Here is a 12,885-nt window from a genome sequence, read left to right as displayed (position 1 = left end):
AGGAAGGAAGGAAGGAAGAAAAGGAAGGAAGGAAGGAAGGAAAGGAGGGAGGGAAGAAAGGGAGAAAAGAAGGAAGGGAGGAAGGAAAGGAGGGAGGGAAGGAAGGGAGGGAGGAAGGAAAGGAGGGAGGAAGGGAGGAAGGGAGGAAGGAAGGAGGAAGGAAGGAAGAAAAGGAAGGAAGGAAGGAAGGAAGGAAAGGAGGGAGGGAAGGAAGGAAAGGAGGGAGGGAAGAAAGGGAGAAAAGAAGGAAGGGAGGAAAGGAAGGAAGGAAGGAAGGAAGGAAGGAAGGAAGGAAGGAAGGAAGGAAGGAAGGAAGGAAGGAAGGAAGGAAGGAAGGACAAAAGCAGACACTAGGATTCCTGGAAGGCTATTCTCTTATGCAGTGGCTTTTCCATCTTCACAAAGAGTGACAGAATAGCAAAGCTAAAATTATCTTCTATGTCACAGTCTCCCATATCCTGGAGGGGAAAAGAGGCCCTTCTAATTTCTGTTAAGCGGCTTGCCCAAGGCCACACAAGTCAGTGACATTACTGAGACTCCAATGAAGTTCTGCCAAATTCTTTCTGCTAAAACACACGGCTCGTGAAAGTCCTTTTCACTGTCAACAAGCAGCCCTTCTTAAGCCCCTTCTGTGGGCTAGAAACTACGCTAAGCACTAGAGATACAAACAAAGAAAAATAATAATCCCTGCTCTTCAACAGCTCACAGACTATGGAGGGAACAATGGGAACGCCACCATGTACAGAAAAAAGATAGACGCGGATAAAAAGTGGGAGTATTTTTGGAGGAAAGGCCGGGGCATTAAAGCATTAATAGGAAAGGCTTCATAGAGAAGGTGAGTCTTTGTTGTAACTGACTCTCTATGATCCCATTTGGAGATTTTGTGGCAGGATATTGGAGTGATTTGCCCTTTCCTTCTGCAGCTCATTTTACAGATGAGGAAACTGAGGCAAACAGGGTGAAGGACTTGCTCAGTTTTCACAGGGCTGGATTTGAACTCAGGTCTTCTTGACTCCCAGGGCCCTGCTGAATCCCCTATGGCGTCACTTAGCCGCCCAATAGGGGGTGATGAGGAGGGAGGGAATCCCAGCGATGAGAGTCAGTCACTGAAAATGCCCAGAGTCAGGAGAAGGAATGTCCTGTGTCGGGGGTAGTAAGGGGACCAGGCCACTGGGCCTTGGGGGACAAGGAAGGCATAATGAGACTGGAAAGGGAGAGGGGGCACTTCCAAAGTGAAGGGCCCTGCATTTTCCAGGAGAGGAAACCAAGGCCCAAGGCAGGAACTGACTGCCCCAGGCCACCCGAGGAGGAAGTGGCTTGTTCTCTGGTGACTGTCACCGGGCTATCAGCAGGCGGCTCCCAGGATCTTGGCTCCCAATCTCTCCCTCGACTCTTCGTCTATCTTCCTCAATCTTCCTCACACGATAAAACAACCCTCCTAAAGTGTGACTCCGGCCCTGTCCTGCTGCTGCTCAAAGTCTAGTGCTCTGGTAAACGTGGAAATACGTCGGCAAGAATTGCAGGTGTTTAACCTATATTGGATTACTAAGGAATGGGGCGGGGGGGAGGCGGGTGAAAAACTGGGAGCCCAAGCTTTTGCAAGGGTGAATGTTGAGTTACCTCTGCGTGTGTTTTGTGAGATAAAAAAAGCTATTAAAAAAAAACTCCGGTGCTCCCGATTGTCTTTATAATATAAATGCGGCTGCTCGACATTAAAGCTTTCGAGGCCTCCAGGCCCTTGTAGCGGTGGCGCACTGGGACCAGTGAAGCTGGCCCGCCTTTGGTTCCTGCCCCTGGACTTCCCTCTCCCACCTCTGGGACTTTGCCCGGCGCTGCCTCCGGCCTCCGAGCTGCCCCATCATCAGTCCCCGTCCAGGCTCAGCTCATTTGTCTAGATTCTAGAAGACTTAGGTTCGGTTCCTAGAAGCAGCTTTTTCTGATCTTCTTAGTGTTTTTCCCTCTCTCCTCAAATGCTCTTGGGCAGTGGTCGGTTAGTAATTTGCTTCTCGGGGGCAGCGAGGTGGCTCAGGGATAGAACACTGACCCGGGAGTCGGGAGGAGCCGAGTTCAAACCTGGTCCCAGACACTAGGTGGGGGGCTTCAGGCAGGTCACAGGAGCGGGAGAACAGAACAGGTGCTTTTTGGCCTGGGCTGTGGGATTGGAGAGGACCCTCCTTTCAGGCTGCCTGAGTTTGCTGCAGGGAAGTTCAGACCTCATGCCTGGGGAAGGGTTTGTGAGAGAGGGGCCAGGAGCCAGGCCAGGCCCAGGACCAGGAGGTCGCCTGGGACACCCACTGCCCAGAGGGAAGCGGAACAAGCAGTGGTCAGTGATATGTGGCCTTGGGGGTGTCCAGAGGCTCTGCCCAGGACCTAAATCCCATCCTCAGAGCTTTCCTTCCCTCAGCTTGGGTGCTGCAAGCGAAAGCTGGATGTGATGTGGACCCGGGGCTCTGTTCCCAGCTCTGCCATTAGCGAGTGAGCATTAGGAAGTCAACGCCCCTCTCTCAACCTCAGTTTCCCACCTGTGGAAGAAGGGGAATAACTCTTACCTTTCTGCAAGGCTTAGGTGGGACCACGAGGCCCTATCGAGTGTGGTGGGCTTGTCCTTTCTGAGGGCAAGGAGATTAGCATTAGTCTATTTTAGCTCCTAGCTGGGAATGAGTTTATGGGAGCTATTCCACCTGCCAGCTGCCAGCACTGGGCTCGCTCCCCCGAGGGGCCATGGTGGCAAGTCAAACCCAGGTGCAGCCAGGGCAGGGAGGGGGCCCAAACCTGACGGGGGGGGAATGGGCCCAGATGTCTGGGACTCGGGTTGTCCCACCCATAGTAATCGTGACAAATAGCTGGCATTTATAGGGCATTTATCTAGGGCCTTAAGGTTCACACTTTTTGTCTACGTTATCTCATTTGAAGTGGTGCTGGAAGGAAAGGTGAGAGGATGCCAAAGAGACACCTGGCACGGCACCCCATTGGCAGAGGGCGGGGCTGTGCCACTTCCCTGGGCTGGAGAAGCTAGGTTTCCTCATTTGGAACCACAATCCCAAAGCTCCGACCTGGACTTGGGCAGGGAAGGCTCTTTGCCCAGTTGGGGCTGGGGGCAAGGAGGAGGGCAGAAAACCTCAAAGCTCTTTCTTCAGCCCCTCTGCCTCCCTTTGCTTTCCCAGAATTCCACTGCCCCTTCTTGGGGCTCCCTCAGGATAACTTCTAACTCCTTCCCTGTTTCATAGATGCTCCCTCCCCTTTTGCTGCCCAGAGCTGTTCCCCCTCCTCCAGCCCAGGCCTCCCAGAGACTGTCAGCAGAGGCACTTTACCCGTGTAAAATATTTAAAAAGATAAAAGATAAGAAGCCTCCTTGGGAAGCTATCAGAGCTAAGCCATTTGCATAAGCACTTCAGGTAGATTAGGTTCAGGGGAGGCTCCCCTGGGAAAGGCCACTCTCAGCAGCTTTGGGCGGCCTCTCCCAAAGTCAGTGTCTGCAAGGAGAGACTTTCTGGCCAGCTTGGCAAGGGCTAATCCACTGGGTAACCAGAGGCTTCTCTGACTCCTCAGGCCTGGGAAGGAAGGCTTAGTCACCCGCCTGCCTCAGGTGTAGGGTTAAGCAGGGTCCTTTTCCCTATTTTACAGATCAGGAAGCTGAGGCCCAGGGTGGCAAATGGCAGGACTGGAGAAGGTCAGAGATCCCAGAGGTAAAGCCTTTGAACGCCAGCCAGGGAGTAAGTGAGGGGCCAGGATATGCACTGGTTATATGGTTCTGCACTGGGATGCAGGGACTCCTCCTCCCAGCCTCCCTCCAACACTTACCCAACCTTCACAGGTCTTTGTTTCCTCATCTGTAGGGGAGCTAGGTGCCCATAATGCACAGAGAGCGGGTCCTGAGGGTCAGGACTCAGATACTTCCTAGCTGTGTGATCCTGGGCAAGTCATGAATCCTGTTTGCCTCAGTTTCCTCCCATGTAAAATGAGTTGGAGAAAGAAACGGCAAACTATACGGTATCTTTGAGAAAACCCCAAAAGGGCCCATGAAGGGATGTGACCCAACTATACAATAACAATTCCTCGTCTATAAAAAGTTTGGACCAAATGGCTTCTAAATCTCTTTAAAGGCCAAACCTTTATTTTTATGACATTCCGACCTCAATAATGTAAAACCGGCGTTTTCCCTGCCCTGTAGGATGGCTACTGAACTCCAAACTGGGCACTTGGATGGCAGCTTGGGGCGGGGGGATCTCCTAAGCCTGGGACTATGTGGCTCTCACTCCTCTGGGGCTACATGTACAGGATATTGTCTGCCCTGTCCCCATCCCCAATCCGGCATCTTTACTATGGTGGGTATTCACTTGCTGTTCGTCCTGCATTTTTTTTTCTTTTTTTGCTGAGGTAATTGGGATTAAGCGACTTATCCAGGGTCACACAGCTAGGAAATATTAAGCGTCTATAAGGCCGGATTTGAACTCAGGTCCTCCTGCTTCCAGGGCTGTCACTCTACCTGCTGGGCCATCTAGCTGCCCCCATCCTGCGTTTTCAAAGAGCACCAACGACATCACGGTATGTCTCGATTTTCATGAGAACTGGATTTAACAGAGGCAGAATTGCCCCATCTTTAGCCTCCTTCTCCTGTCCAAAGTCCTCAAAGACCAGTGAAAAACGGGTCAGGCTGACGCGATGGCCCAGGCTGAATGGATGGCCTTGGCATCTTTGAGACTGGCCAAGCCCCAGGTGTTCCCCGGCTGCTTCAGCCGCCTCCGTGGCCACTGGCCATGGTTCTCATCGGCCCATTCTCCGGGGGAGTCTGCCGGAGGTTCGCTGGCAGTATCTGCTGAGACACATCACCAGCCGGTGGCCACATCCTGGAGCCACAGGTGGGAGGGGAGAAGGGGAGGGCCCTGCCTTCCGGCCAGAGGGGCTGGTGCTCCCCAATACTCCCCCTCCCCGTGTTCTGTGTTCACTGAATGGAATCGTCCAGTGGTACAGAACTTGAGTCACTCACTTCGCTCAGTCTCACTCTTAGTGGGGAAGAACATATTGTCTCTAACGCCAGACAAGCCGGAGCTGGACCGTCCGCTCTGCAGCCTTCACTAGATTTCATCCTCCTTATCCTAATCATGGAGGGGCAGTGCCTGACACACAGCAGGTGCTTAATAATGACTGCTGATAGATGGCCTCCACCGGCCCTTCCAGCCCCACGGATTTGGCCCCGTGACCGAGAATGAGCCATGCGTTCGGTGAGCACAACTCAGGGTAAAGCGGTTCCTCTGGTACTTTGGGTCCTCTGTAGCGTTCCTGTGGGCCTGGGTAACCTGATCCGATTCCCAGAGAAAATCCCTTTCTGAAAACTGGCCCGTGGTTCTGATCCAGCTGACACTTCCTAGGCCCGGAGATGATGTTAGCTGGTTGGCCAGGTTCCAGCCTGTCTGAATATTTCTGCCTTTAATCAACCCTGGGAACGACTCTGGGCTGGTTCTTTTCTCATGATTTCGGTTTTCATCCCTCACTCACCTCAGTGGGGCCGATTCCGTGTGATCAGCCAGACAGTCCGTGATCTGGGTCCTGGGTTAGGTGTCTGTGATCTGGGTCCTGGGCTGGCCAGCAAAGGGGCTTAGGGTCCCTTTGTGTTGCTCTGACCACCTGACAGCAAAGAAATTCGGTCCTGCTAATTCTCCAGGGTGGGACTCGAAAGTGAACGAATGGGCTCGCCCGGACCCTCGGCGAGAGCAGAGGCTCAAGGACTCTAAGCCAACCCAGGGGTTGGTCCCCCCCTGCAGACGACACAGACACCTGCTCCGGGCCTCGAGTATCCGCTGATCAGAAGAGATCCCGATTGGGCAGCGAGTCTCCGGGCCCCTTTTGTGTCGTGCTCCAGGCCCTGGTTCAGTACAGATGTCCAACTGTGTTTTCTCTGTGTCGCAGCAGCCTTACTTTTCAGTCATTCTTCTCCTTGTGAATAGCTCAGGAATGAACGGGCTGGACATGGGCTACGCGCGCTGTGGCTTGTTTCTCCCGCTATTTGCTGCTGGGAGGGGGGCCACACGTTTGTGGGGAACCCCAGGAAGGGTCTCAAGCTGGCACCGAGGGCACTCTCAGAATTAGCCAGCGCTTGAGAAACAGGATTCTCCATTGACCCCATTGTCAGGGATACCGAAGGAGCCCTTGAATCCTACAGTGAAGTTCTGGGGTCAAGGTTGGGGTGAGGGATTTAGTTGTACGTGTGGCAGTGCGACATTTAAACTTCCTGTTTTTTTAAGGCAAATGAAGAAATGGGAATAGAGAGACAGCAGGTGGGATGTTTTTTGATTTTTAAAGCAAAAATACAGACTTCAAACAACAAACACAGAATTTTTTTTTCAGATAACAGATATAACAAAACACCCCTGTTTACGTATGTGATTCCTATTTCAAAGGCTGATCATATGCTTTCTCAGGGCAATAATTCCCATTTTGGTAATCCATATTTAAGGTTTATATAGAACTTCCTAAATCACAGCCCTCGCAGGGAGAAAAAGAACTTTTAGATCTTTATCGATAGAGATGATGGAGATTGAAGCCTAGAGTCACACAGAAAGATAATATCTATTTACTTGTTTTTCATTTATTTAGTATTTCTTTCTTTCCTTTCTTTTTAAAAAAGATTTTATTGGGAGCAACCAGATCTCAGCTTTCATAAGGGCTCATACTTTCTGGAATCTTATGGGGATTTCTGAGGAAGAACTTAAGGTTATAAAGAGGAAAAGGAGAAGCAGCAGGGACTTGGTGCTTCCTCTCATTGGTGGATGGGAGTCTGTGTGGCCAACCCCATCTGATTTAGGGGACTTTTGAAGGCAACTGGGACAAACTAATCACATGCTCCAAGTCTCCAGCGAACAGCAGCAGCTGACACACAGGAATGACTGAGTAGAAGTGCCTGGTCCAAGGTAAGGGCTCTTGACCCGGGGCCCATGAACTAGGTGTTTTTGTTTTTGTTGAGGCACTTGGGGTTAAGTGACTCCCCCTGGTCCCAGAGCCAGGAAGTGTTAAGTGTCAGAGGCCAGATTTGAACTCAGGTCCTCCTGACTTCAGGGCTGGGGCTCTATCTAGCCCCATCTAGCTGCCCATGAACTAGTTTTTAATATATTTTGACAATTGGATTTCAATTCTAATTGGATTTCTTTTGTAAGGCTGTGGATATTATTTTATATATTTAAAGGATGAGTCTGAGAAGGGGTTGATAAGGCTCACCAGCTTGCCCCAGGTCAAGAGCACCCACCCCCTTTTGAACCTGGCTCCCGGGTTGGCCAATGGTAATTGGCCGTGGTTCTGTGGGCACTCTCCAAAGCCAGACTGGGAAGTTATCAGGTTTTCTCTTAAAACATCCTGGAATAGGCCCATGAGCTGCTATTGTTGAGTCCGCTCCCACTCTTCATGACCCCGTTTGGGCTCTTCTTGGCGGAGATGCCAGAGGGGTTTGCCATTTCCGCCTCCAGCTGATTTTACGGATGAGGAAACTGAGGCACACAGGGTTGAGTGACTTGGTCAGGTTTCCCAGCCAGGAGGCCTCCGAGGCCGGATTGGAACTAATGAAGATGAGTTTTCCTGACTCCCAGGCCCATGCCCTATCCCCTGTGCCATTTGGCTGCCGTGAGGTGAGAGGGCCTGGGGTTACAACTCAAAGCGGCCTCGGGGCTCAGGGCCTTTGTCCAACCTATTTCTACCCGGAGACGTACCCTAACTGTAGGGAGAGGAAGCAGGCCTGACCGGTACCTCCAGATCCGGCCTCTCCAGCAGGCAGAGGGTCCCGGACCACGAGGACAAACCCCAAGCAGCTTCTGGAGTAGATTGTGCCCGGGGGTGAGTGGGCGGACCAGAGATCTCCCCTGAGCTCCACCCCCGCCTTTGGTCCGCAGTGGCCAAACTTCTTATAGACGCCCAGGGGCTTAGCGGCCCGTGACCCCCTGCGAGCAAACCAAGCGCATCGACCCCAGGTTCCTCGCTGGCCGCGGAGGGCTAACCGGCCCGGCTGGCGCACGTGAGGGGCCACCGATGCGCGGATGGAGCAGGTGTGAGAGTGAGGGCTCATGGGTGCGGCCATTGTCTGCAAGGAAATGCGATGTCCCCCCGAGAGAAGCACCTGTTAGCAGGCGCTATAAGGGGGGCAGCCCCTCGCGTTATTAGGGGGACAGCCCCTCGCGCTGTAAGGGAGGCAGCCCCTCGCGCTGTAAGGGAGGCAGCCCCTCCCGCTGTAAGGGGGGACAGCCCCTCACATTGTAAGGGAGGCAGCCCCTTATGCTATAAGGGGGCAGCTCCTCGCGCTTTATGGGGGGCAGCCCCTCACTAAGCAGAAACCCTGGTCTGGCCGCCGGTGTACCTGCTCTCGGGAGGTTCCTCCAGGTCCTCCGTGTTGTCAGAAGATTCGGCCTCTTGCGACTGCTGGTCTTCCTCCTAGAAGTAAAAAAGAGGGGAGAGGTGGGGGGGCGAAGAAGGGCCGAGGGCAACAACAGATGGGCCCATTTAGCGGAGCTGGACATTGATCCAGATCGGATTTAGTGAAAATAACTTTCCAGAAATCGGGCGGCTTGAGCGCTTGGACTGGCTCTGCCCTTATTGAATCCTAGTTTGAGCCCCCCATCCCCATCTGCCCCCACCCCCACCCCATCTGCCCCTGCCTCCTCCCCAGCCCCAGCTGAGGACCGGCTGCCCGCAGCCGGCTCCCCGCTCTGCCCAGTGCTGCTTCCTGGAAAGCAGCAGCATCTCTGCCTCGTGTCACGGGGGCCTTGCCCGTCATCTCGGAGACAGAGGGTGGCGGTGAAGCTCTGAACCAGGGGACTCACAGAACCCTGCAGGGCAGGTCTCCCCAAAGGGATCACCCCGGTGTCTGCCCAGGAGATGGGGCCAGAGCTGAGCGGAGCCAGCCGGGGAAAGCAGCTTGCCTTCTGCTCCATCCTTTCTCCTTCCCCTCGCCCTCTGATGGAGGGCTAACCTGGTCTCTGATACTAAGGCCCTCCCCCGGCCCCCATCACCCATCCTCCGGGGCATCTTCTTCATCCTTCTCAGTCTTCCTCTCCTGCCCCTCTAAGGTTTCATTTCCTCCAAAACGCAAGTATCAAGTCATCCTTGCTCCTTTCCTGATAGTTCCCCAAATGATCTCCTAGTTGTTTTGCATATACTTATATGTTGTTGTTACTGTTTAGGCTTTTAGTTGTATTCAATCTTGATGATCCCATTTGGGGTTATCGTGGCAGAGATACTGGAGTGGTTTGCTATTTCCTTCTCCAGCTCCTTTGACAGATGAGGAAACTGAGGCACACAGGGTGAAGTGACTTTCCCAGGGTCACACAGCTAGAAAGTCTCTGAGGTCGCATTTGAACTCAGATCTTCTTGACTTCAAATCCAGAGCTCTAAGCACTATGGCCCCACTTAGCTTGCTCCATATACCTACTTATGTTTTATATATACAAGCTAGTTATTATTATTACATGCTATCTTCCCTGATAAGAATCTAAGCTTCCTGAGCCAGGGGCTATTTCATTGTTATCTTTGTCCCTGAATGCCTTGCACATAGTAGGTGCTTTATAAATGCTTACTGATGGGGCTTCTCTGCTCTGTGGCTTTCTCATCTCTTCCCATTCCCATCGTAACACACCTATTCTATCGTCTTCTCTTTTTTCCCTTAGGGTTTTCTCCTGGCAACCAACCAATAATAATCAATAATCAATAACCAACCAATGAGTTGGTGAGCGTCAATGGGCCAAGTTTCCAGGAAATAAATCTGCATTATTTATCCCGAAGAAACCATCTCCTTCCAAAGGAGGGACCGTGAAGCTGAAAATGCCAGGGACAGTAGCAGACTGTTGGGAAGGACACTGCCGGTAGGCAAATCTCCAAGAGAGGCAGCTAGGATGGAGCACCAGGCTTGGAGCCAGGAAGATCTGAGTTCAAATGTGTCCTCAGACACTTGATGGGTCACCCCGGGGGCAAGTCAGCTCATGTCAATCTGCCCCATCTGCAAAAGGGAGAGGGAAATGGCCAAGTGCTCCAGGGTTCTTTGCCAAGATAACTCCATAGACATTGGTCGTGGTGACGGAACAACAGATCTTTGTTTACGGTGCCGTGATGACGACACAATCCATGCATCTCTAATGTCTGTGTGTCCCTCTAGAATCAACAAGGACTCACTGAGTGCCTCCTGGGGAGAATGTGAGCCCTTAGTACAGGCTGCATGGCAACAAGGTGGGAGGGCCGATATGAAATAAAAGCTTTTCAACAAGCATCTGTTACCTCGTTGGGAATGTTATCCAGGAACATGATGGGATGGTATTCTGGGGGAGGAGCTGCAAGAGAGACATTATGAAATTCAGCGTAGCCGTGATTGACTTGTTGATAATGTGGAGAAGAAAAAGTCTGGTTTCCTGGGCTTGAGGTCAGCTGAGATTCTTCTAGGAAAAAAAAGAAAGAAACCGTTTCTAAGAAATTAGTCCCAAAGGTCAGAAGGAGTATTTTAAGGAAGAAGTGGAGATGTCTTCTTTCTGCAAGCTGATGTCTGTTGCCAAGGCGATGTGTACTGGAGAAGGACCAATTCATGTTCTACCAACTGGTTATAACCTTGTCAGCCGGAAGACTGATGTAGCTTTGTGTGTGTGTGTGTGTGTGTGTGTGTGTGTGTGTGTGTGTGTGTATGTGTGAGAGAGAGAGAGAGATTGACAAATAGACAAACAGACATTCAGAGACAGACAGACAGACACACACACACACACACACAGAGGCAGAGAGAGAATTGTTTTCTAGGCCATCAGACTGGGCTAAACTTCCCCGTAAGAGTTATTGAGAGGAGCATCCTGAGACCATTTTGGAAAACTATTGAAGAGTGAAATTCAGCATGTTCCCTTTTTCCCTCCTTTATTTAAAAGATTTTATTTTTTGCCAATTACACTTGAAAGCAATTTTTAATATTCACGTTTAAAAATTTTGAGTTCCAAATTCTATTTTCTCCCTCCCCCCCTTTTAAGAAGGCAAGCAATTTGATATAGGTTATATATGCATATCTATGCAAAACACATTTCTATCTTAGTCATGTTGTGAAAGAAAACAGGCAAAAAAAAAGAAAAATAAAAAAAATAAAAAAAATTCCTATCTGCATTCAGATATTATCAGTTCTTTCTCTGGAGGCAGATAGCATTTTTCATCATGAGTCCTTTAGAATTATCTTAGATCACTCTATTGTTGAGAACAGCTAAGTCATTCATGGTTGATAATTGTATGTTACTTTTTACTGTGAACAATATTCTCTTGGTTCTGCTCACTTCACTTTGCATCAGTTCCTATTAGTCTTTCCAGGTTTTTCTGAAACTCTCTTGCTTTTTATTTCTTATGGCACAATATTCCAATACAATCAAATATCACAACTTCTTTAACCATTCCTCAATTGATGGGCTTCTTTTCAATTCTTTGCCATCACACAAAAAAGTTTTGTACAAAAGATTTTGCACAAATTGTATTTGTATAAAAATAGGAACTTTTCCTTTTTAGAAAAATCTCTTGGGGTGCAGTTGTAATTGTGATATTGCTGGGTCAAAGCTTTTTGACATAGCCCTTTGGGCATAGTTTAAAATTATTTCCCAGAAAAATTGGATCAATTTATAACTTTACCAATAGTGCATTAGTGTCCCAGTTTCCCCACATTTCCTCCAACAATTGTCATTTTTCTTGGCTATTATATCAGCCAATCTGATAGATACAAAGCGATACCTCAGAGTTTTAATTTACATTTCTTTAATCAATAGTGATTTAGTGCATTTTTTTGGTAAAACTATAGATAGCTTTGATTTTTTTGGTGGAAACTTCTCTTGACCATTTATCCGTATCTTTTGACCATTTGACGATATCTTTTGACCATTTATCAAATGAGGAATGACACATATTCTTATAAACTTGGCTTTGTTCTCTGTATATTATCAGAGAAATTTGCTAAAATTTTTATCACAGTTATGACTACTAGCTGTTTATTTCCCTTCAACTCATTTCCCTTGTTTATCCTTCTCTTTCTCTCTCCTTTTACACTGTCCTTCCTCAAAGGATTGAAGGAAAAGTCTTCCTGCAAAAAGTCTTTGCTTCTGACTACTGCTTCCCCTAATCTGTCCTCCCTTCTATCATCTCCCCCTCTCTCTTATTCTTTTCTTGTACTAATTCCCTATCGCATAAGATAAAATCTCTCTGAAATTGTGTATGTTATTCCTCTTATAAGCCAATTATTCCTATGAGAGTAAGACTTATTGCATTTCTCCATCCCACCATCTACCCCTCCACTGTGAAGCATTCTTTTGTGATTCTTTTATGTGGGATAACTTACCCTATTGTACCTCTCCATTCCTCCTTCTCCCAGTGTCTCTCATTCTCATCCCTTGATTTTATTGTTTAGATATCATCCCATCATTGTCAACTGACACCTATACTTTCTATTTATACTCCTTTTAACTGCCTTAATTATTATTTTAAAAAATTAGTGCAAGTGCTCACAAGGTGGTCAGAAAAAGTGATACAATTATACTCTTAAGGTCTCTCTTGACAACTTTTTGATTGATCAATAACATAGGAGATACCGGCACATAGTATAGCGGTCCCTTATCAGAGCAAAAGAGAACTGAATTAGCTCAGAAAAAATGCTGAGTTGCTCAAAGCAATGACAATCCACATCAAATGTTCATAAGGATTATTTGCATTCCAAACTCATATTTGTCTGATCAGCCATAGTCGGATACACTGTAACTTGACTAACATAGTGATGTCATTTTGGTTCTCTGAGAATGAAAGATAATCACCAACCAATAATTATCAAGTTCTTAGGAGTTACAAGTATCATCTTCCCACACAGGAATATAAAGAGTTTTAACCTTAGTAAATTGCTTATGATTTCTCTTT

The 12,885-nt window shown here is 49.0% G+C and overlaps 1 protein-coding gene across 3 annotated transcripts in view; it reads right to left on the bottom strand.

The window, feature by feature from the left end:
- Window positions 1-12,885, bottom strand: part of MORN1 (MORN repeat containing 1) — a 218,760-nt gene that overhangs the window by 74,836 nt on the left and 131,039 nt on the right. Inside the window, exons 11-12 of one of the 3 annotated variants that reach the window (XM_051988770.1) lie at window positions 10,249-10,406; window positions 8,339-8,412 (exon numbers count right to left, since the gene is read on the bottom strand). In XM_051988770.1, the coding sequence (XP_051844730.1) occupies window positions 8,339-8,412; window positions 10,249-10,406 (232 nt within the window). The remainder of the gene's footprint in view (window positions 1-8,338; window positions 8,413-10,248; window positions 10,407-12,885) is intronic. The other 2 variants (XM_051988771.1, XM_051988772.1) reach the window with 2 other exon arrangements.

This window comes from Antechinus flavipes, chromosome 3 (assembly GCF_016432865.1).
Source record: "Antechinus flavipes isolate AdamAnt ecotype Samford, QLD, Australia chromosome 3, AdamAnt_v2, whole genome shotgun sequence".
Classification (NCBI taxonomy): domain Eukaryota; kingdom Metazoa; phylum Chordata; class Mammalia; order Dasyuromorphia; family Dasyuridae; genus Antechinus; species Antechinus flavipes.
This window is presented reverse-complemented; position numbering and strand designations above follow the sequence as displayed.